Here is a 24,434-nt window from a genome sequence, read left to right as displayed (position 1 = left end):
GCTTTTCCATTCTTGTGATACTTTACTAAAGAGAATGTTCTCCAACTCTATCCAGGTTAATACAGAAGCTGTAAAGTCTCCATCTTCTTTTATGGCTGAATAGTTCTCATGACTGAATAGTTCTCCATGGTATACATGTACCATAGTTTATTCACCTATTCCTAGGTTGATGGGGAATTAGGTTGTTTCCACATTTTGGTGATTGTAAATTGAGCTGCGATGAACAATCTAGTGCAAATGTCCTAATGATAAAATGATTTTTTCTTTTGGGTAGGTGCATAGTTATGGGATGTTGGGATCAAATGGAAAGTCTATTTTGAATTCTTTCAAGATTCTGCACACTTCTTTCCAAAGAGACTGTATTAGTTTGCAACCCCACCAACACTGTAAAATGTGTATATTTTGCTGCTTATAAATAGAAAGTCAGATGTTACTGTTAAAATAAACCAGTACTTTTTTACTTTACAAAGTATACAATTTGCCAGATCATGTAGGAATACCTTTTCCACATTTCTTTCTAAATGAATAAAATAACTTTTATAACTCAGTCACTTCCCTGGCAACATACTGTGGCTGAAAAGAAAGCACTTTTTCCCTTCATCTGACACTTATGTGCTAATCCCAAAATTTTTTCCTTAAATCTCAGGCAGCTACTCCAATCAGGCCTAGAAAATATACCTAGGAGTTAACAAAAACAAACAAGAACAACAACAAAACTGGGAGGAAGTGACTCCATAGTAGAAAATGCATATAAAATGCTAAAACGGAAAAAGAAGTCCAAGTAGAATTTAGATGCATATCCTTTCCCCAATGCCCTTTCTTCTAATTTTTACTTTCTTAACATAGGTAATTTAACCAGTTAGAACAATGCCCAGCACAGAGTCTATAGGTGTACTGATATTATGTTTTTTTTGTTTTTTGTTTGTTTTATTTTGTTTTGAGACAGAGTCTTACTTTGTCACCCTCGGTAGAGTGCCATGGCATCACAGCTCACACTAATCTCAAACTCTTGGGCTCAAGTAATTTTCTTGCCTCAGCCTTCTGAGTAGCTGGGACTATAGGTGCCCACCACAACGCCCAGCTATTTTCAGAAATGAGGTCTCACTCTGGCTCAGGCTGGTCTAGATAGAACTCGTGAGCTCAGGCAATCCACCCACCTCAGCCTCCCAGAGTGCTAGGATTACAGGCCACTGCACCTGGCTTGATAATTATGAATTTTTAAGTATCCTTTTCCTCTATTACTACCTCATAATCCTATATAATTTCCCAGTTCCTTCCCTTCAATTCTTGTAAATCCAAGCTATCTCAGAACACCAAGTAACCCTAAAACACCATGTATTTGTAAATAAACCCTTTTAAATTTTAACATCTCCCAGCTTTTTTAGTTGAATGCTATCTGCTTCCAACAAAGCACCATCTCAGTATACAACTGAACCAACAATAACAACTTACCCTGGCAAACCACTTTATATTTTTGAAAGTGAATTCTGAGCCAATATTAATCTTCTTTGCTTCCTTCAAACAAATACTTACTACAAGGGATTTCAAACTTAAATGTTTTTAGCGACTAAGTGATAGAAATGCACAGAAAGTAGTGGCTTTCTAGTGGTTAGAAGATTATTCCAGGTTAAAGACACTCAAATTCAAAATTTAAAAAGCAAACAAATAAACCAAAGGAAAAAAACTGGTCTTTAGTCAAATAAAACATGCCTTTGAAGCTTTATCTGACTCCAGGGGCTGCCAATTAGCCGCCCCTGACCTCTTGAGCCTAATTTCAGACAATCTAATCCCCACAACAGTACCCTATAAAGCAGTAAGGGCAGGAATGTTTACTGCCATTTAACAGTCACTGATAAGGTGTGCAGAATTCAGGGATGACATCCGAAGTGCGCTGATTGACCACGTCCGTCTCCAAGCACACTGTGGAAAGACCATGCATTTCTGTAGTTGCCTGAAGCCCACAGAGGAGAATTCTTGGTGTAATCTGCCTCAGAGATGGCTGGTATCAGAGGTGGCCCAGGACGATACATACATGGCCCACCAGGCACAGACATGTTGCCCACCTCCTAGAAGCTTAATAGGAGCTGGTGAGATGAAACTAACACAAATGAAGCAATCAGGGGGCTGATGTGAAGGAGTTCAGAGAACTATTTGATCAGATAAGGGTCCCTGGATGGGGTGCAGTTGGGCAACCATTTGGAAGCAGAAGGAATGAACAATGACATAGGGGATGGGCAAGCAGAAGCAAAGGCACCAGTAAAAGTAAGAATGGCATTCAGAGAACCAGCGAGGCGTCACTGAGATAAGCTGTGTAAAGTCAGATTACAGAGGGCCTTGGGAGCCAAGGACAGAGTATGGAGCAGGAGCTAAATAAGAAACTCTTGAGTTTCCAGTATTAGGCCTCCTATCTGGGGAAAGATCTAAATGCCTGGGGAATATGAGGCATGGGGCAATAAAAGTGATACTGGGGCCCAAGAATTGAAGCTATGAGGAAAAGCTAATAGAAATCACTTCTCGCAGAAATCAAATCCTACCCGGCAATGGGGTAGGGAGAACCAGATACTCTGACCACTGCATTCAAAACAAAACAAAACATAAAAAACCTTGAGTAAGGAGCTGAATAACTGAGCAACACATGCCACATTCTTTTATTCCAAAAGTTAAAAAAATGTGGAAAAGTTTTACCGAGGGAAGTAAGGTGACTACAACAAGCTTAGAGGCCCCCGGGCCTGGTTTTTACAAAGGATGATGAGAAAGCCAGAGTAAAACACAATTTTAAAAAGACTCTCTCTATATATTTCTATAGTGCCTTCAAAAACAATGGAAGTTTTTCACAGCATTACTACATCCTTAGCAACTCCCATTCTGGCTACTGGAAACGTCCACGTGGTTCTTAAAATATGATCCTAGACCAAGAACAGCAGCAGTGTCATCTTTAAACTTATTAGAAATACAAATTCTTCAGTCTCATCCCGGACCCACTGAATCAAACACACTGAAGGGGCAGTCTGCAAGCTGTGTAACATGGCAGTCCTGCAGGTGACCGACGTGCCCCTGACTCGAGACTTGACCTTTCCGGAACCTACTTTGAACTCTTTTTCACTTATCCAAAGCTGTAGCCAAGCTTGATCAATCCTTGTCCTGACATGTGCTCCAAACCTGGCTTTTCTCACGGTTTTCCTCCTGACATGCTCTTCCATCCACTCTTTATACATGTAGACCCTTCAATCTTCTCTATGGAGTCTTCCCTAATCTCTTATTTCCGTCCCAGTGGTCTCCAAGGGGGCTCATGCTGTACGTGCCCCCAGCAACATTTTCTGGACTGAGTCAGTCACTCACCATCTGACTCTGAGTGAGCAAGGCTGACTTGTCAGAATGACCACAGAGGCAGGAACTAGAGGGAGGACAGATACTGGCTACAGCTCAGAGAGGATCGCTGCACACCAAATTTCCCTAAAATTACAGTCCTTGCCACAGCCAAAATAACTCACTAAAATAAGAAAGGAACGCTGAAGGACAACTAAGGAGATGCAGGCTTCCTCAGATTAACAGGAAAGGCGAGTTCAGAGAAACAGAGAGAGCACCCTATTGCCTTAGAGAGGCTGAAGGAGAGTGAGAATAAAGGACATAGTTGGGTGGATAAAGGAGACCTGAGTGGGAAAAGCTCTAAATGAGTCGATTTATTCTAGCCCAAACCAGCACCGACTGGTAGGAAAATGTCTAAGCCACAGAATAAAGGGTTTACACTGAAAGGGGCTCCAGAAGCCGCCCAAGTGTGCATCCATCCAACCATTTAACTTGAAGCAAAAGGGACAAGAACTTGTGCCTTACAAAGACTGCACTGGCCTCAGAACAGAAGTCAGAGGGGCAACAGCATGGAAGGCATGGAGGCCAACTGGAAGAAGTTTCCAAATGGACACAAAGAGTGACTGTATATGAAAAGTGATTTTTAAGGCTTAGGTTGTTCTTTCTAAATCACAATCAAACTGAACAGTCACCAAACTGGCTTCTCCAAATTGGCAAATGGCAACTCCATGTTTCCAGTTGCTTAGGCCAAAAGTACTGAATCATCCTTGACTCTTCTTCCTCTTATACCCCATGTCAAGCTTGCAGTAAATCCTGTATCCTCTACCTTCAAATAATACCCAGAATGTGAGTGCTTCTTACTGACCGGACTGGGACACCTGGTTCCAGCCATCTTCATGTCTGGGTTAGTACATATCTCCTACAAGGACCCCACGTTCATTCTCCCCTCTCTTCCTCTCTGCTCTCCAGACTGCAGCCACAGCAGCCCTTTGAAATACATGACAGGCTCGCCACTCTTCTGCTCCAAACCCAGAGTGGGCTCCAGTGGGTTCCCCACCTCACTCTGACCTCCTGCCCTGCACCTATGGATGTCCTTTACTCTGCTCCACTTTTCCTCCTTGTCCGCTGCACTTACCACCCGCTAGCTTACTATATGTTTATTTATTGTCTAGCTGCCCCAGCCACAATTTTAAGCTCCATGACAAGCAAGGATCTCTATCTATTTAGTTTACCACAATGTCCACAATGCCTAGAATAAGGCCTACAATACAGTATGAAAGATGAGGTAATAGCCTGCAAAATAAAATTCTTGTTTATACTTATATAAAAATATCATAGACTTTAGAAAATAAAAACCTTCTTCTATACATTATGTTTCACGCACCTGAGCCACATTCAGTGTAGTTGAAACTTTCTCCTGCTTGGCCTCCACTGTTCGGAAGCTGAATGCCCGTTCTAGAACTGATTGATCAATGCCAGTCAGCTCACAAATTTCTTTTAACTCTGTAAGAAAAAGGATGGACACAATGAGTGACTGTATATGAAAAGTCATTTTCAAGGCTTAGGTTGTTCTTTCTAAATCACAATCAAACTGAACGGTATAAAACGTATAAATCAAAAAACTTAGAACTTAGCCACAATTGTATTTCTGGTCAGTTTGACTAGAAAAGTTTTTCAAACCAATGCAAAGCAAAACTTTCACTTCTAAATTAAAAACTGGGCAGACATTCAAAGCAAGTTTCCTAAACAAAATTGGTTCCCTGCTGACTTACCATTTTTATCTTTGATTTTGCTTTCATCTAAACCATTCACTCGAGATTCGGGCTTGAACTCGATGTTCCCCAGTTTCAACACTGCTGCCACTACCTCCAAGACAGACTCAGCTTCATGGTCCAGAAAGCCCACAATCTGCATGGCATTCTGGGAGAAAAAGAAAAACACCTGTTTTCTTTTCATAGTTCTTTTTTTTTTTTTTTAATGAATCATATTACAGATTTATTTCTGGGAGGAAAAAAAAATTCCTTAGAAGATAAAGCTGTATCCAGGCCAGTGGCTTCAAACCATGATTTAGGGAGCCCTAGGGGTACCTGTCTTGCTATGGCAGAGGAAGAGGAGGCTGCAGCACCCTGGGTCCCCTTTCCTACTTTAGCCCTGACAGCTGGCTTCATATGTCTTTTTATACTGGGAAACAAAACCACAGTAAAAGCTTTCACAACTCAAAAGAAAGAAAACCTCTTCACTTATTTTACATATCTGAAAAATTGTGGTTTGCAAAGGGGAAGTGCCCAGCCCAAGACACTGTGGGACACAGGAGGCATCCACCCATTCATTCCTCCACACGCTTCTACGGAGTGCCAACTATGTGCCCGGCAAAGTGGTTAAACAAAATCATGTCCAGGAAATCAACAGGTTATTGCTTCCATATGAGGATGTTTCTGCAGTTTTTAAAAGCAACATACTCTGAGATACTCTCTCTTTGAGAACAGCTGGCTTGAAAAAAAGAAGTGACTAGGCTACATGGCTATGGGAGCAAGGCACAATTTTTCTGCTTTGGAAAATTCAAACACATACAAAAGTAGAGAGAGCAGTGAAAGAACCCTCACATCCTTTCTACTCACCCCCAAATGATTAACTGATACCAATCTTGTTTTATCTATAATCCAACCTCCTCCTCCCATCACAGCTGTCTCATTTGGAAGTAAATCCCAGTTATCACATCACAGCATAAGAGAAGTGATTTTGAAAGTGTATGCCACACAGGGACTGAAGGCAGACTACCGTACTATTTAACATCATTTCCTTTCTAATGAGTGTGGAGTACTAATCATTCTGGTTTATATATGAATTTTCTAAAACTACATAAAAACAAGAATTCTTAAAAAACAGTTTTGATTTAACATGATCCGAGGGTAATTTTCACACTTGGAAATTAATCTAGCTGTAAAAAACACTTGGAATTTAAACACAACATTAAAAAACAGCTTTCTTTTTTTTTCTTTTTCTTTGCCGGGGCTGGGTTTGAACTCACCACCTCCAGCCTATGGGGCCAGCAGCGCCCTTTGAGCCACAGGCACTGCCAAGAGGGAGCTTTCTTAAAATATTATCCTGGATAATATTTTGATAGAAGGTAAAACTGCCTGCTTTAATAAAAGCATAGCCTTCATAGTCTTGCATGATTTTTTTTTGAACTAGTAAAAAAAAAAAAAAAGCCAAACTAATGAAAATATAATAAATTCTCATGTAATTCTAAAACCTCAGGGAACATGAAGTTATACTCTAAAGACAACTCAGAATTGTGACTGTTTCCCACTAAGCAATACAAGGGCATCCCATTGAAAGCTTACTGAAAGCACTATATCCATCTTACTTACCCTAACAGTTCTGAAATTTGCAGCATCATCCACTCCGTTGACTTTAGCTGAGTCCAGACTCAGGTAGTTATATCTGCTGAAATCCCGCTCGAGTTTAAGTTTACCTGTTGAATCATAAACACATACTGATAAGTCGTTTCAATAACTCCAATCCTCTTTAATATCTCCTTCTTCTAAATGTCTCATGCATTCACACAAAATGACTCTCACATTAAACACTGAATCAAAAGAACAAAAATTGATACACAAGCATCAGTAATAGCATGGTCTTAAAATCCCTTTTATCATTGTTGTACATTGTTTCAAACTCTGCTTTTTAGACCCTTTTATGCTTCTTCTTCCATAAGTCCTTTGCCATATCTTTGTAACACAAAAGACCTTCCGTGTCCTATTTCATTATAACGTAGGATCTCTGCCTAGTGATTCCTTCGCCACTGAGTATTTGGGTTCTGTCTAGTTTATAATAATTAGAGGGCAGTGATAAATGTCTTTATACAAATGGTTTTTTTTGATTCATGTGAATCATTTTGTTGGGATATATTCCAAAAAGTGGTGTGACTAGGTGGCGGGGCCTGACCACGCTGCTACTCTTGTTTTGGATTGCCCATTAGTCCCACAGGGAGAAGTCTTCACTTTGAAGTGACACCCACACCACTAAGTAGATCAGTGACAACTCTGCTAACTTTATCCTTTTTAATAACTTTTGGTAACATACAGGTGGCCATAAAGTTCGTGTGCAATTTTAAATGCACTTCATGGCCACACTGCAGGTACGATAGATACTTCGGTGCTGTCCGAATTTGCATTTGTCCGTTATCAGTGAGTATGGATTTTCCTGAGTGTTGCTGCCTTTCCAAAGCTCTTCTTGTTTGAACTACTCCTTCTCTACTTTTCATCATGTGGATATCAGCTATTGAACACTCCCCTGGCGGACTTAGACACTAATTCTCTAAAGTAGCCAAAGGTCAGATTTCTCTCTCTCGTGCCAGCGGCAAATGTCTTCCCCACTATTTTTAAATCCTCACCAAGCAATTTGTTTTGATATAACTGTCCTCGTTTTCTTCTCCCTGCTAGCCTTCTCTCCCCACTAGGATTATACTCTTCCACTTTATTTTTTAAATTGTTGATTAGGACCTCTGCTAATATGTAGCTCTCCCACCCCATCTGAGTCGCACGGCACAGTATCCACTAATGTACAGGGATGTGAATAAATACTCAGGTGGGCTAGAAACAGACTCATCGTGCTCCTCACTCCAACCGGAGTCACAGAGCCACCTTGGAAGGAAGGGGCAAAGCCCATCCATGGACTACACTGTGAAGAGAAGGCACTGGAAAATGCTGTGACACTGAAAATCAAAACACAGAAATGGGGACTTACTGAGGAGCTCTTCAGAGGCCCCAGAGAGCAGCTGATAGAACACATGGAAATTTCTTTCACCTCTTGGCTGCTTAACAACGCGAGATTTCTCTAGAAGATCTAAAGAGAAGAATTAAATCATAGTATGATATTCGTTTTGCTTTCAAATCTTCCAGGATTTTTCCCCCTTCCTTTTGCTTTCTTTTTCATTTTCTATTCTACATTAATAAAATACAGTAATAAAAGAAGCTACATTTTCAGTTTTACTTCCAGGAAGAAGCGCAACTCTAACAAAAAATCCACTGAATTAATAAACAAGCTAGGTTCTTTTAAAACTGTGAATATATAAAATAAGTTACATTCAACATACTGATTAAAGATAATACAGTTGGGGGGGTTTTTTAGACAGGGTCTCTGTCACTACAGCTCACTGCAACCTCAGACTCCTGCCGCAGCCTCCTGGGTAGCTGGGATTATAGACACATACTGGGTACCACTTCTTATTTTTTGTAGAGGTGGGGTCTCAGTCTTGCTTAGGGTGATAAAGTTTTTATACTAATATTCTTTTGGGGTTTTATGATGACAAATTCTTTAAAATGTAACACTGCAAATTAAGCAATGAAATACAACCATTCAGTTATAAATCCACTTTATAATGATAAAAAGTTAACATGTACAAAGTGCTTTACAGACATTATCTCACTGAATCTTCCCAATCATTTTATAAGGTATCATTGACAGCTTAAAACACTGACAGTCCAAGAGTGTAAGCAACTTGGTAGCCGGTGGAGCAAGGATTTGAAATCAGGTTATCTGCTCCAAGGGAAGACCCCAGGTAAAGCAGATTTTCCAGATAGGATGGAAGTCTCAGAGAATGAAAGATAGTTCTCATTTAATGGAATTTGTTGTTATTTGTTAGTATCTTTTCTCTGACTCCAGATTATTTTTCATCCCATAAATTTGAGTTCTTACCAAATGAAAGAAGGAAGGAAAGAAAAGTAAGGTAGAAAGGAGGGAGGGAGTCATTGTAGCAGCAGAGGCAGCTCCTGAGTTAAAACATCTGGTTTATGTATAACTTGAGCTTACGAACAGAGGCTATTACACGTAATAGGTAACTGTGCCTATTCCAACTTACATACAAATTCAACTTAAGATCAAACTACAGAACCCATCTTGTTCATAATCTGGAGACTGACTGTCTGCAGCAGATGGCAAAGTGCAATGGACAAAGATATTCCTGCCTGGAGGCCTGCTTATCACTGGCAAGACTCTGCAGGCAAAGGCCAACTTCAGCTATAAAATTCTGAATCAGTAATGCCATTATTGAGCATAATGATTAGTTCTAGAGGACACATACATCCGATTCCCAATCAGGTTGAAATCCAAAACATCCTAACAACGGTGGGTAAGGGAGAGAACGACGTCCAGCCTCTCTAGGAATGATCATTGAATTCTAAATTTGTATTTCTGGAACCTACACCAGTGTTTGTGGAGGAACCTCGGCAGAGTTAAAGAACATGCACTTGATGAATGAGAGGCCCTAGGCTGTTCCAAACACCTAAGATCGTTTCTAAGAATGAAGAGATAGATGGATTGCAAGAAAACATAAAAGTAAGCCAACTAAAAAGAAACCCAAACATGCAAATACAAAAATTATTAGGAACAAGATGCTGCAAATTTTTCATTTTCCTCTCCAATTCCCATACAACTTGGAAGACTGCTCAAGTCCTCAAATCACAGATGGAGAATAATGAAGACTTCACATTTAGAAAAAAGAAAGAAAGAAAATAAAAACGGAAAGGAGTGAGATATAACTTAGGGTAAAAACAGGTGGTGTAACATTCACTTTCTCTAAAGAACTGAATGTCTCACTCAACTAATAAGTAGGCACGCAGGGCAGAAGACACCAAAGAGGCGATGGTGGAAATGCAGAATGATTTCACCTAAGGGCGACTGAGCTCCCAGAGATCCTAAAAGCACTGCAACAGCCTTGTAGGAAAAATCTCACAGTGCAGGCAGATCCTTCATGGAGAAGCTAATCCTTATAGGAAATTCCTCCAGTCTACAAGAAAATAACTCGGCTACATAAAAATATAAACAAATTCCACAGCTCACTTCTTCTATTCACCCAGAAATTGCTTCAAATCAACTCGCTTACCACTCACCCATTTTGTGCCAGGAACTCTTTGGAAACAAACCCAGCACTAACAGTACACACACAACCCCTCCTCTTTGCTGAGACGTGTCACCCTGTCACCCAAACCAACGGCAGGAGCTCTCTTCAAGGTGGAACACCCAGGCCCTGATGAGCGAGCATTAGGCACGCAGCCTCCCTCTCAGCTACGGCAGCACCTTTCACTGATGACGAGTCACTGTTTGGAAGCACTTAGACAATCACATTCCAAAAGAAAACTGTGGCAGTTCGAGACATGAAATATTTAAGAATGCCTTCAAAACGCCTGTGACAAGGCCACCCTATGTGACAGCAACAGACTGGCCAGCCTCATGGCTGGTGTGTTTTGTACATCTGCTCAAAGACACTGGAGAGTGTAGAAATGGCGAGGCCGGCAAGATCCAGCAGATAATCACCCCCACGTTGAAGAATAATATTCAGTTGTGCACGATGTGAAAAGGAATGTGGGCTGAACGTCCTTCTGAAACCACACAGGCCTATACGATCACTGATGACTATCATAGTCAAATATGAAACATAATACTGCGTGTGTTTGAAAGGGAAGGTGGAAAGGGGACGCAGAGAGGAACTTTCGCTGACCTTCCGCCGTATTCAGTGCTTTTCTTTTGTTATCATATTCAACCCTGGACACCTCCCCGGAGGCTGGTTTTATGATCTGTGTTTTACAGATGAGAAAATGCTCACGTCACCCACGTGGCGACTGGAGTACCATACCTATATTCTTTATAATTTTCCAACAAAAAGAATGAAAAGTCCTTAAATGCTTGGAAATGCTGTGCTTGCCATAAAGCACATGATTTCATCTAAGCAACTCACTCACAAATGAGAAAGCCTTTATTGCAAAGCAGTTGAAGGTTTTACCACTTACAATGCTTACTCTATTACCCCTGAGCCTCTTATTTCAGTTTCTTTATGACTTTTCTCATAAGTTACAAGCTTCCAGGTAGAAAAGTAATCAGGGAAAATGTTTGCCCCCCAAATAATTTACTAATGCTTAAAACCATTCCCTATTGGATTTTTTCCCCTCCTAAATGTGCATGGACCAACGTAATGTAACAGCATGAAGCCATATCAAATAATTACTCCAAGTAGAGAACATAAATTCAGTTCTCTAGAGGGACTCACCACCTGACCATTTTAATTTACTTAAATGTGCCTGTGACTTAAGTCAAAGCAGAACACTGGTACAACCCTCTCTTCTGCCTTCAGTGCTTTTACCACTGCTGATTAAACCTCTGCTAATGAGATTTAGTAAAGAAGAATTATTATTAGATGTCAGATATTTAGCACAAAAGAGAGAGGCCAGATCGTCCAATGTAGCTACTCTCTTTCTTAAGATATAAGTTTATATTAAATTGAATATAAACATCCATTTTAAGGAAAAAGGTAAAGGCACTAAACCACTGTAAAAAGGGCAATAAGAGGGCAGGGACAAAGAAACAACGGAATTAGAGCTTGCCCACCCGCCTACCCCACCAAGTTGCTGCCACCTATTAACACCAAGGGGCTTTCTTAGCTTGACCTAATTAGCAGTGAGTCCATGACATGTGTGTGCACCTGTGCATGTCACAGGACAACCTCCCCAAGGCACAAGACGTGTTGCATCTGCTGGAGAATGAAGTTGTTTAATAGGCGAAAGAATAAAAAGACAAATAATGGTAGAGAAGAATGTTTAAAAAGAAATCACATTACATACTTTGCCATATAACAGAAGAAGGATTAGACAGTATAATGTGATAAAAGTTTCCCTATTTTGTGTATAATCTCCTCTGCTGGAAAAGGAACTGTTCCAAGTTCTTGATTAAGGCTTAAGCAAGAATCAGCTTAGTTTTGGCAGTGTGGTCAGGATAACAAAAGCCTGATGACGCCCACAACTCAGAACACTGACCACACTCGCCTCCTCTTCAGTTGCTCCAAGATGGACATCATGAAAAAAGCATCCCCGTGGCACTCAGGCCCTCCCAGGGTATTTATGCCTCTTCGTTAAAGCAAATGCAAACACTGAGCTAGCGTGTGCCTGCAATCTAAGTAACTATAATTTAATCTACCTTTTTGTTCATCGTACATAATAATCTCTGAAGAAAAAGTACCAAATAACTGATGAATGAATGGGCATAAGTGATTGTATCTTTAGTAGAAAATTTTGATTATGGAGTCTCCTTTGCTTACCTGTGGAGGTAAATACTTTAAAATCAACTTTTAATCTGTACTTTTTCTGGAAATAGATAACATAACCTTCAAGACCAACAGTTAGGAAGGTTCACTAATGACAAATGTTAAAGATTAAAAAATTGGGGCAAATGTCTTCTTACCAATCATTCATTCGCCGTGCATATCACAGGAAAAGAAGCCAGACGCAAAGGCTGACCGTGGGGCTCTCTACTGGCCCTGGTCTCGTGCAGATCTCCGGGTATGTGCAAGTCACAGGCTTCCAGAGATCTAAAACATCTGGCATGCACGGCATTGAAATCCCCCACCCCCCACCCCGCCATACTTCATAGCATTTTAAGAAATCAGCTTAAGGTCTTCCCTCAAAAAAAAAAAATAACTTTATTCTAAAGTTATAAAATCAGAACTAAAGATAGCTAGACATGTGGCATAAAAAGTTCTGAAAGGGTTTTTGGCCTCTGTACATAAAAAATTAACTTGGACTTTAAAGCACTAAGAAAAACTTCCCTTACCTACTTAATTAACTTTTTAACTACGATTTGGTTACGTACATATCGTATACATGTATCTTCACAACAGACTGTTTTCTGACACCAGCTTAATGTTTAATAATTAAAAATTTACTCGTGAGTGTGTGTGAATCTAAAATTCTAGATCCAATCTTAAAACAAAATTAATAAATATCTAGTCCTTAATATACTATGCCAGTAAATATAAACTCATTCCTTAATCTGAGGTTAATTTAGATATATATGAATGCCTGGCTTCTATATTTATATGTAGTCTCACTTTATGATAAATATGAGGGTTTTTCATGTAAGCATATTTTGGCAAAAAGAACACCCAAGTAAAACTGAGACAAAGGAGCATCTACTCTCATATAAAGCCACCCATTGCCAAGTAACAGACCTGCCCTTCTGAAATTTCAGTTTTATTTCACCAGACACTTCACAACCAATGATTGATTATTTCTGTCCTCTTCAGGAGCTTTAAAAGTCAACAAGTTAAAGAAAAAGTCTGGCCTTGTATTACAAACCAGGCAATGTATTGTCTTAGTTTTTGCTTTGTGACCCTATAGAAGACAGATTAGAAACAGAAGGTTATTGATGGCTATGCACTAGCTATTGAGAACTGACTCACGTACGGGTTTTCAGTTATACCTTGAGACACATATTCCCAGAATACAGACCAGAGCTTCCTTTAGCAAGTGTTGTAACAAACAGTTTCTCTCCTGATCAATGCCTTGCCATCAATAAAATCAAAGGTATGATATAAAAGGAAGAACAAAGCTGTAAATCCCTAATAACTTAAAATGAATAAAATTACATTCCATATCCTACAAAATGGCATGACTATTCCACACATATGGATTAAACAATATGCCAAGAGATGGATGGTCACATAAGCCTGCTGTATCATAAATTTTTTTAAAATGCAAAACAGCACATCAGAGCAATTTGCTCCATCCCACACCTCCCTGGGAAAAGGGTAGACGTTTCCTCCTGCTTTATCTTTCCGTGCAGAAAGATCTCCTTCACAGAAGTGTCCCACCTTTTTCTTCTTCACAAATTGGAAGAGTAAGAGTTGCCTTGGGCTACACATTAAATACACAAACACTAACAAAAGCCGATGAGAAAAAAAAAAAAAAAAAAAAAGCTCATGCATACTTTTCCTGATATTTGATATTCCAGATAAGCAAAATGGTCCTCAAATAATCTGTATACAGCCCACATTTAGAGTAACCCCCCAGCCTCTGTCACCCCTCACTCTCTGCTCCCCAGGGAAGGAGGAAGGGCGGAGCCGAGGAGTGAGGTGTGCAGAGCTGATATGTGCAGAGTGCTCAGCCCGCAGGGATTCCCCAGGCTGCACACTTGGCCCTGCTCCGCAGTGCTGGAAGACAGAAGGGGCCAGCACACAGGAGTGGCCAGTGGCTGCTTAGTGACAGCCTAACTATCAGGACTACCTGCAACACCTACATGGGTGATTCACCCAAAAGCCACCTTCTCCAACCTCCCCCCTCACCAGCGATTAAGCCACTTCCTCTCCAACTTGATTCTTGTGCCTATTTTTCATGTGTTCCCAAACTGGGTGAAGGAAAGGATATATTATCTATCAGACCCCTGTATTAGTTAGTCTTTGCAGCATAACAAATCACATCAAAACTTAGTAGCTTAAAATACAGTAGAACCTCTGCACATTGACCACCCAAGGGACTGAAACCAACTGGTCAACATACAGAAGTGGTCCACATAAGGAACTAGGCCAACTGTACTGACACATATAGGTGGTGCATGTGTGGTCTATGAAAATTAGGTCAATTTAAGGAGGTGATCAAGATAGGGAGAGGTTAACTATGGAGGTTCTATATAATACCATTTATTAGCTCATGATTCTGAGGATCAACTGGGCAGTTCTGGCCTGAGCCAAACTGGCTGATCTCTGCTGGGCTTGCACATGGGTTGGCAGGCTGCCGGCAGGGTGGCTGGCAGCTGGCTGATCTGTAATAAAACGTCCTCACTCATGTCTGGCAGTTCCTGCCATGTGTCTCTCATCACCTAGCAGACTGCCCAGGCTCATTCACATGGTGGTGACTGTGAGGTCCCAAGAGTGGCAAAGGGGACTAACTCTAACATACAACCCATTTTCAAGCCACTGGTTGTACTATATTTGCTGAGTGTTTCATTGACCCAAATGAATCTCCTGGCCATGCCTTGAATCCATGAGAGAGGGGACTGCACAGGGTATGGACACAGGATGAAAACTTATTGTGGTCATTTCTGGAAATAATCTGTCAGATTGTATCTATTTAAAATGAAATGGTTGGTGGTACCTGTAGCTCAGTGGGTAGGGCACCACATATGTCTAGGCTGGCAGGTTTAAGCCTGGCTGGCCTGCTAAGTAACAATGATAACTGCGCCGGGCAAAAAATTGCGCCAGGCATTATGGCCGGTGCCTGTAGTCCCAGCTACTTGGGAGGCTGAAACAGGAGAATCGCTTAAGCCTAAGAGTTTGAAGTTGCTGTGGGCTGTGATGCCACAGGACTCTGTCAAGGGCAACATAGTGAGACTCTGTCTCAAAAAAATAATAATAAAATAAAATGGTCCCTAATGTCTTTAACATTCTTCCTATTGAAAGGTGTGATCTATGTCCCCTACACCTAAAACTAGGCAAGCCTGTGCACACTTAGATGTAACAGCAGAAATGACATGCGTATGATTTCCCAGGCTACTTCAGGCTGCCTCCTGGTCCTCTTGGAACACTTCTCCCTCTCAGCCCCTAGCCACTATCCTGGAAAAAGCCGAGACGTGTTTTACCCTGCTGAGTTGTTGACCGTGGGGGGAGGGGCAGCAAGGATAACTGGAACACACACCGATCACAATGCTGGCCTCTCCATCCTCATTCACAGGGTCATATTTTTATCATGTTGAGCAACCAAGTCACTAACAGATGAAGTTTAAATATCAATAATTGTGTTTGCCTTTTGGGGATTTAATGATTTAGACTGAACCATCAGACAAAATAATTCAACGAAGCAGAAGCTTTACTTCTCAACAAAATTCTCAGTGTACATAATTATTTATATGATCATTAACAAATTTATTCAACAAATATAAATCAGGCATTAGACACAGTTGCTGGTCATTCAGCAACAAACCAGACTATGGCTCTGTCCTTTTAAAGCATATATTGGGGCCAGACACAATAAACAAAAAGCATATGACAGTGAAAACAGCAAACATGTGCTGAGGGCTTACTTTGTGCCAGGCACCATAATAAGTGTTTTAGATACTGATAAACCTATGAGATCAGTACTATTATAATTCCCATTTCAAAAGGAAGAAATGGAAGCATAGTGAATTAAGTCATTTGTCTTTTTCCTTAGACATTAGAAACCACCTGATAAACTAGTAAGAGTTGCAAAAGTAGGATCACGGATAATGCCCCAAATAATAAGCCAAGAAAAGATAGAGCCTGCCTGTATTTAACCAATTCCATCCTCTATGGAAGGTATATGCATCTCTAGCATGCATATACGTGGTGTCAGACACTACGGTTGGCTCTTGATACACTACTGTGACTAGGACAGCCACCATCTCTCATCCTTGGATTATGCAAGGATAGGCACACCTGAAATCATAGTTTTTTCAGTGTCTATTTCTCTGTACTCTTCTTCTTTTAGAAGATAGAATACCTTGGGACTTGTACCACATTTTCTCCATAGTCTAAACTTCTGTAAGATATGCCGCGACTATTAATAAATGCAACAGGTTTCCAAAAGTCTCCAGTTCAAAACACTAGATCCAAAATCTTTAAATACAAACATATAAATATTAACAGACCAAAAAGCCGTAAGCAAGTAGGGGAACTATTATTTCACATCAGCCAAACATCTGAATGTGCTTCCAGATTTTATCTTCTCTATTGAAGCAAATGTTTACCATGTTCTATTTTAGTAAAACATCTCCTCTCATGACACTAACCTCAGGGATACATAGCTTTCAAGGCAGTTTCAAACCTAAATTTTATCGCATTATCTCTTTTATGTAACAAAGAGAGAAGTTGCTGGGTTTTCTTTTCCACTTCTGGGTAGACAACTGGCTTGAGTGATTTTTTCAGGGTAATAATTTTAGCCAACAACAATCTATGCTTTCCCTAGGCAACTGCTGGAAAAGGAGGCAAAATAAACTTCCTACTACATGGCAAATCTCCTCTCCTTTTCCAGCCTACAAGAAGCTAACTTTCAGCAGCTTGGGGAGAATACAAGTGGCTTTCCCTATTGCTTTCAATCCCTATAAGCCAGAAGACAACTCCCAGTGACCACCTATGAGTCAGTCCTCTATCTATCCAGGATGAAATTTCCTGCTTTTCCCACTAATGTCCTCCTTTCCTCTCCAAAGCAAAGGACGCTCTTAAATACCAGGGTGTTCCCACTACCACAAATTTCACTGTGGGAATAAATGGTAACAAACACCATATGAAAACCATTCATGAAGATGCATCAATCTTAATTGGAAAAGAACTCAGTGTTTATTATTTATTCTCCATGGATACTGAATCAGGCGACATGAAGACATTTTTGTTTAGAACTTAAACTTCAAAATTTAAACCCAAGATTTTTCTAATACTTATAATAAAGTAATGCTGAATTATTTTCCTCAAGTCTTCAATGATTAAATCATTTCAGAATGTATAGGTATAAGTTCTATAATGAAAACCTCAGTACACTTACCCCATTTTTAAAAGTTTTATGAATGAGTAACTCAAGTTAATTTGTCTTACAAAAAGAAAGCCCTAAAAGATGCAGGATTAGCTTTCAGAATAAAAATTAATCATTTTGTAAAATTATGGTGTTAAAACTGAGGCACACCTCTTCCCAGCCAGTATTCATCAGCAGCCATACAATGTAAAAGGAGTTTGCCTACCAAGTTTGGCAGGGGTTATAATCATTTGCCTTTGGTGACACCATAGTTGGTTTGTATGAGTACTTTTGCTTCCAAATTTGGCATATGAAATCATTTAACCTAAGTAGCACTATCCTAGTCAATTTCAATTCACATTCAGATTTTCTCTTCAAGACATTTCTCTAATAATCATACATTTTTCTAAACACAGATAATCCCAAGACAGACGCAGCACACCGAAGTGTATAGTCAGGCCAAGTAAAACAGAAAATTAAATTATTTAAAAACTACAGAATGCTGAAAATGGGAAGAACCATAAAATTTACCAGTGTTTCCTAGATGAAGAAATTTAATGATTTTTTTAAATCAGCTGCATCGTTTGCCTAAACTACTTAAGACGGTAATTTTCAAATGGCACTTCTCTGGTTCTAGGGCTGGTCAGAAGACCTCAAGGGTGCCGGGAGTGCAAGGGTTCTGGGCCAACCACCTCCTCTTCCACCAGATCAGGTTCTCGTTTTACTTGTTGCATCTTTGGGGTTCAGCATAACATTTCATTTGAAGAACAAATGCCACTTTTCTATAAAAAAAGACTAATAAGCACACTTGATACTTCAGTCAACTACGTCCGTTTTTTTTCTAGGCCAAACTTCAATTTTGAACTTTATTTTTTTAATTTCAAAATATTAAGAGGGGTACAAATGTTTTCCTTACATGAATCATACCCGGTATGATGCTGAAGTCAGGGCTTTCAGTGTGAGCTAAAGGATGGGTACACATGGGCACAAAAATGTTTTTCTGGCTCGGCGCCTATAGCTCAACCGGCTAAGGCGCCAGCCACGTACACCTAAGGTGGTGGGTTCGAATCCCCAGCCCGGACCTGCCAAACAACAATGATAGCTGCAACCAAAAAATAGCCGGGCGTTGTGGCGAGCGCCTGTGGTCCCAGCTACTTGGGAGGCAGAGGCAGGAGACTCGCTTGAGCCCAGGAGTTGGAGGTTGCTGTGAGCTGTAATGCCACGGCACTCTACCCAGGGGGACAGCTTGAGGCTCTGTCTCAAAAAAAAAAAAAAAAAAAAAAAATGTTTTTCTTTCTAACAATCCCAATAGCGCCATGGGACTGTGAAAGAGCCAGGAGCCAGTCGGTTTTCAAGAAAACCAGAGAACTCCACAGAATAATCAAGCTGCGGTTGGGGGGTGCACAAACCCTGGGTTGCCATTTTAAATTTTCCACACTAACCAACAATGAAATCAACAGGAGCAAAGACCTCAGGGCAGCGACGTGGGCACTGCAGCTCCAGAACACGGACGACATCGCCAGATTTATAACAGACACGGACAGCCCCGTGTGATGCTCTTATGCCCACATTAGAAAATTCTGCACCTAGCTATCATATGCAGACCTCACCTGATTTTGTTCATTTTTTTTTTGCCTTTAACAGAGAACATTTTATTACCTCCATAGTCACAAATCACGTCTAAAGGAAGCTAATAAATCTATTTCACCTAACAAGCGTATCACATTCAAATTACCTAACTGTACTGAAAAAGAAACAAAATTTCTTAAAAATAAAATTTGACGTACAGGTCTATTCCTTTTATTTGATAAATGTTACCAGAAAAGTTTTTAGTTTAAAAATCATTGATTTGGCTCGGCACCTATATAGCTTAGCACCTAGGGCACCGGCCACATACACTGGGGATGGTGGGTTTGAACCCAGCCTGGGCCTGCAAAACAACAATGACAACTACAACCGAAAAATAGCCAGGCACTGTGGCGGGCACCTGTAGTCCCAGCTACTTGGGAGGCTGAGGCAAGAGAATCGCTTAAGCCCAAGAGTTTGAGGTTGCTGCGAGCTGTGGTATAGTGAGACTCTGTCTCAAAATAAATAATTAAAATAAAATAAAGTAAAATCATTGATTTAAATTTTGTTTTAATCATAGAATAAACATTTTGTTAACGAAAATAATGCTTAGAGGATTTCATAGTGGATTGACTTAAAAACTTATAAAATATTTTTAAAAAGTCAACAAATATCAGACTTTTAAAAATTTTTTCAAAGTTACTATTTTTAAGTGATGTTTAAAAAGATTTATAAACTACAAAGCAAGCTGATATGCAAAGGTTACAAGCCTAAATATAAAACAAGGAAACATATTCTTATGCCTCTCTCTAAGACTCAAGTATCTACAATATTCTGTTATAAATATATTTTTTACTGAATTCTTTACAAAGATTCAAAAAAAAAAATACTCACAGTTACTTATTACTCCTCCCAGGGGATCACCTTTAAAGTCAAATTCAATATCCATATATTTTCCCTGTAAAAAAAGATGTTATGAGTTTTCAAGTTCACCTCAAAACATTCAGTCTGTGTATTTCTTAGAGAACAGCATACTATGCCATTATTTCAATACATTTGTTTAAATGTAATTAAGAAAAACACAGTTATAGTATAATCATGATGCAAAACGATATGCCCCCATAAATTGTGCAGCTAAATGCCCAATTAGCTCAAAGGGAATATATCCTGTTGCTGATTTAAGACTAGATCTTCTTAGCCATCACATAATTTTTCCACTTTATGTATATATTTCAAACTACTGAAGGGTACATGAACTCAATTCAAAAACAAAAAATAGGAAAAATACATAGTGCTCGTATAAGCACTGGCTGGGAAGACAAATTATTTTACTTTTTACAGGCAAAATGTTTTAAGCCATGGCTAGTCACTCCAAGCATGCTAGACAGTGGATAAAATGCAAACTTCAGAGGTGTTTTTATGGCTACTTTCAAAGCAGATACACGATTATGTGGTGTGGCCAGATCAGAATCAGACTTACCATTATTACTATTTTTGGCTTTTGACCTAGATTACACTGCAATATATAAGCCAGGTTCATAAAACACTTTGTAGATGTTATCTTAAACATACATAGAGCTTAATGCTGTGATTTTTAAAGAATTGGTCTATAATTGCCTAAAGAGTAACAAGTACAAGAGCATAACCCTGACAGCTGTTTCTTATTCAGAAAATGGTATGTTGATCTAGTAAGTCAAGTCTTAGGTTTTATTTCATGTCCTAAGAATTACTTTAACTCTTTCTAACTTTCAAAATGATGGCAAGGAAGAAGAACCCGAAACACATGGAAGTTAGTCAATAATGCAATTTGTGACTTTTCATTAGCTTATGCACCTTCTCCATTTTCACTGTCAGGGGTCACTTATTCTTTAAAGTCTATACTTTATTCATAAGTGAATGTCTATCAAGCACTTCCATGATGCTGAGGCAGGCACAAGAGAAATCAAGGCACAGTTCCTGTCTCCAAGGAGTGAGGACTAGAGACAGGGCGGCAGGACATGTGGAGCACACATGTGGGAGCACACATGCTACAGCAGGTCTGGGTGCTGTGCTCAAACACACAGGGTAGAGGGAGGGCAGGGAGTCAGCCTCGACTTAAATGCAAAGTAGCAGAGGAGGAGAGGCAGCAGGCATCAGAACTGGCATCTGTGTGGATGGTGAGTGGGGAAACGAGGCTGGAGAGGGATGCTGGAGCCCATCACAACTTCGAGATAGTTTCCTTCCAGTAAAGCCATGTCCTTCAAGGCTTCTAAACAAGGATGCCATGATTGAACCTACCCATTTCCAAGATCACGCGTCCAGTGTGGAATAGGTAGGAAAGGGACACGACCAGAGTGAGCAGACAGGAGGGTGGTTGCAGAGATTAGGGAGAAAAGCTGGCAGCTTTAAGTAGGAGCCACAACAGAGAGAAGTGAGCCAAGTTGAGAGCTACCCAGCGTCACAGCAGCAGGCCTGGGTTGAACCAGGAGATGAGAAAGGATAAAAAGTCTAGGAGTATAACCCAGCAACTGAGTAATCAGTGAGGGCCTCCACGGTGGGGGCAGGGAGACAACACAGGGAATGGGCAGCTCCAGAGGAAAGGAGAGGAGGGACAGTCGCTCTGTCCAGGAGCCGGGAGCTGCCAATGTAATACAGCGCCATTTTGACAGAAGGGGCTCCCTGGGACGGGCAGTGACAGGGCCTAGGGCACAGGTGGACCGATGTGTGGGGCCGGAGTTGGACAGGAGGGGTGTACACAGACACACACACACAGGTGAGGCCCCGGGAAGCAGGAGTCACTAAGTCAGAGGGCCTAGATGCCAATGATGGCGACAATGCTGATGATTTCTGTGAAGAGACAGGTCTGAAAACAGCAGAGCAAACCCTGAAGAGAATGGAAAAGGAAGTCACCCAGGACTAAACCAGCCCATAGCAGCCCCGAGGACACGGCCGACAGCGGAGCACTTCCTGTTCAGCCACTTCCTGATGACTCGCCAGAAGCCAGCCTGCCTCTGATCACGTCACGAATCTGCTATGAAAATAACCAGTAGCTCCCCAGTACCTTATACAGAAATGCCTGAGCCATAAGCCCGCCACTCAGCCCTCCAGCTGGGGCCTTGCCCTGTGTTCCCGGCCACTGTCCTGGGGCTCCTTTCACTCCCTCTGGTCCTGTAGCCATGAACTGCAGCACATTCAGGCCTGGGACTGTGCCCTGAGCTGGACTCCTCCAGCTTCCCTTCCTGAAAATGCGTAAGACTTCACCTGCACCTTTCATGGAGAACTTACTATTTTATGAATTATTTTCAGACATGTCCAGTTTTTCTAACTTGTCTATAAACTTCTTAACAATGGAGATTCATTCATCAATAAATATTTTCTGAGCCTCCACTCTGGTGCCAGGCTACTGAGGCCACCATAACACACAGGAAGGCCAGGGACTTGCTCCAGGGCAGTCACAGTCACTAAGGCCCAGGTGACTGAGGCACAGTAAAGCAGGGTAAGAAGCAAGAGAGGAGACCCCAGGAGACCAGGCCCAGCTCATGCAGCACCCAGCAGGTGCTAAGAGTTTGCATTGCATTCCAGGAGCAAGCAGAAGCTATGGGAGCCTATCAGCAAGGCAGGGATGGGACTTAAATTTGTAAAAGTCACTCTGGCTGCTGGTGGGGAAAGGCTGCGGCAGCAAAGGGAGACGCAGAAAGACCTATGTTTAACTATGTTAAAAAAAATTAGTTTTTAAACAAATGAATCCATTTTGTTGGCTTTTAATTCTTATTGAATGAGGTTAGGTAATGAAATTTTCCCAGCCCTGCAGCTCCCCCGTGACACCTCCAGCGCCTTGCTCAGGTCTCTGCACGTAGCAGATGTTCAACACGTTACCACCCCCCAGGCCTTGGTTAGGAACAGTGGGTCCCTTTCTTAAAAGAAGCTCAATGTGTAGAGTTAGAGCTGCCATGACAGGGGGACATGCTGAGGCTCCTGCACGGGATACTGGTCCCCAGGGCCAGCTCCAATGAGCATGCATCCACCATAACAGAGCAGGGTCCAGCAGATTCTCAGTAAGAAGGTCAGAAACTCACTCTAGGTTAGCCTGTCGAGACACTGAAGGAAAAGCAAACTCCCTGGAGCCCAAGCACACAGCACATAACCCACCATTACACGCAGCGTAACGTTAAATGCTGAGAGTCCTACTATCGAATCAGAACACATATTTGGTTATATTATTATCAAGTCACAGACCACAAAGCAGAGAAACTGCTAAAAACTGGGCATGAAATGAGTTAGCCTTCAATCAGGTATTAATCTCATATCCTAATGCCCCTGCTGTAATAGGATTTCTCTAAAGTGACTTAATAAGACAAATCACCCGCCAAGCCTTTCACTAGATTTCAAACATTACTAAGTAGTAATGACCTTTTAAGCAGTTTGATTTTCTGCACTTTTATGGTCTACAGACGAAATACATAGAGGGTGCCAATAAAATGTATACACATTTTAGGAAAGGGAAAAACTATATGAAAATTGTAATAATATATACCATTAACAAAAGATGAATATAAGTCGTGTTTGAGTGCTTCATATAATTGCAGAAGCCAAACATGACTTGAATATTACAATTTTAATAATCAAAGCTTTTCCTTTCTTAAAATGTGTGTATATATCTGTGGGTACCCCTCTATATTTGCAATTTTTTTAAAAGAGTGTGTGTGTGCATATCATTTGCAAACAGCAAAAATAAAACCTCTACCACATAAAGAAGCTTCATCATTGGAATTACTTCTGTCTGCCCACACTTCACTTCTAATTCTATTTATGTAATGAGATTAGCTATGTTACCACAACAGGAAAAGGCATGGATCAAATCAGTTATAACAACTGGGGCTAATCTGATGGAAAAAATTCACAGACTTGGAATTAGGAAACTTATTTCCCTTTCACTTTGTAAGCTATTAAAACTATCTCCTTCTGAGATCATTCTCTTGCCTTAAGCACTGACTAACCCTAATGAGGAAAAAGTCAAAAGGGATCTCAAAGAACAAGGGGGAAACAAGTCCGGGAAGGTCTCAAGGAGGGAGGCATAAAAGATTATCAAATGTGGTCCCAGGTGACACAAGCCATGTGTGCGAGAAGACGGCTGATAAAGTAAATAACCTTTTTTATTATTAAAATATATAAACTTAAACTACAGGAAAAAAGAACCAACCAACTTCAAAATCTGACCATCACACTCAACACTTGCCCTGGCTGTGCCCAGGCAGTGTTTGAGTCTTTGTAAAGACCAGAGCCAAACAACATGGC

The 24,434-nt window shown here is 40.7% G+C and overlaps 1 protein-coding gene across 5 annotated transcripts in view; it reads right to left on the bottom strand.

The window, feature by feature from the left end:
* Positions 1 to 24,434, bottom strand: part of MYO1B (myosin IB) — a 181,944-nt gene that overhangs the window by 54,883 nt on the left and 102,627 nt on the right. For all 5 annotated transcript variants that reach the window (XM_003801827.3, XM_012812755.2, XM_012812757.2 and 2 more), the window contains 5 exons: positions 20,055 to 20,118; positions 8,056 to 8,154; positions 6,678 to 6,781; positions 5,079 to 5,226; positions 4,691 to 4,809 (listed from right to left, as the gene is read on the bottom strand). In XM_003801827.3, coding sequence (XP_003801875.1) covers positions 4,691 to 4,809; positions 5,079 to 5,226; positions 6,678 to 6,781; positions 8,056 to 8,154; positions 20,055 to 20,118 — 534 coding nt within the window. The remainder of the gene's footprint in view (positions 1 to 4,690; positions 4,810 to 5,078; positions 5,227 to 6,677; positions 6,782 to 8,055; positions 8,155 to 20,054; positions 20,119 to 24,434) is intronic.

This window comes from Otolemur garnettii, unplaced genomic scaffold (assembly GCF_000181295.1).
Source record: "Otolemur garnettii isolate 467f Iridium unplaced genomic scaffold, OtoGar3 scaffold00222, whole genome shotgun sequence".
Lineage (NCBI taxonomy): Eukaryota > Metazoa > Chordata > Mammalia > Primates > Galagidae > Otolemur > Otolemur garnettii.
The sequence above is the reverse complement of the archived record's forward strand: the minus strand, read 5'-3'. Positions and strand labels throughout refer to the sequence as shown.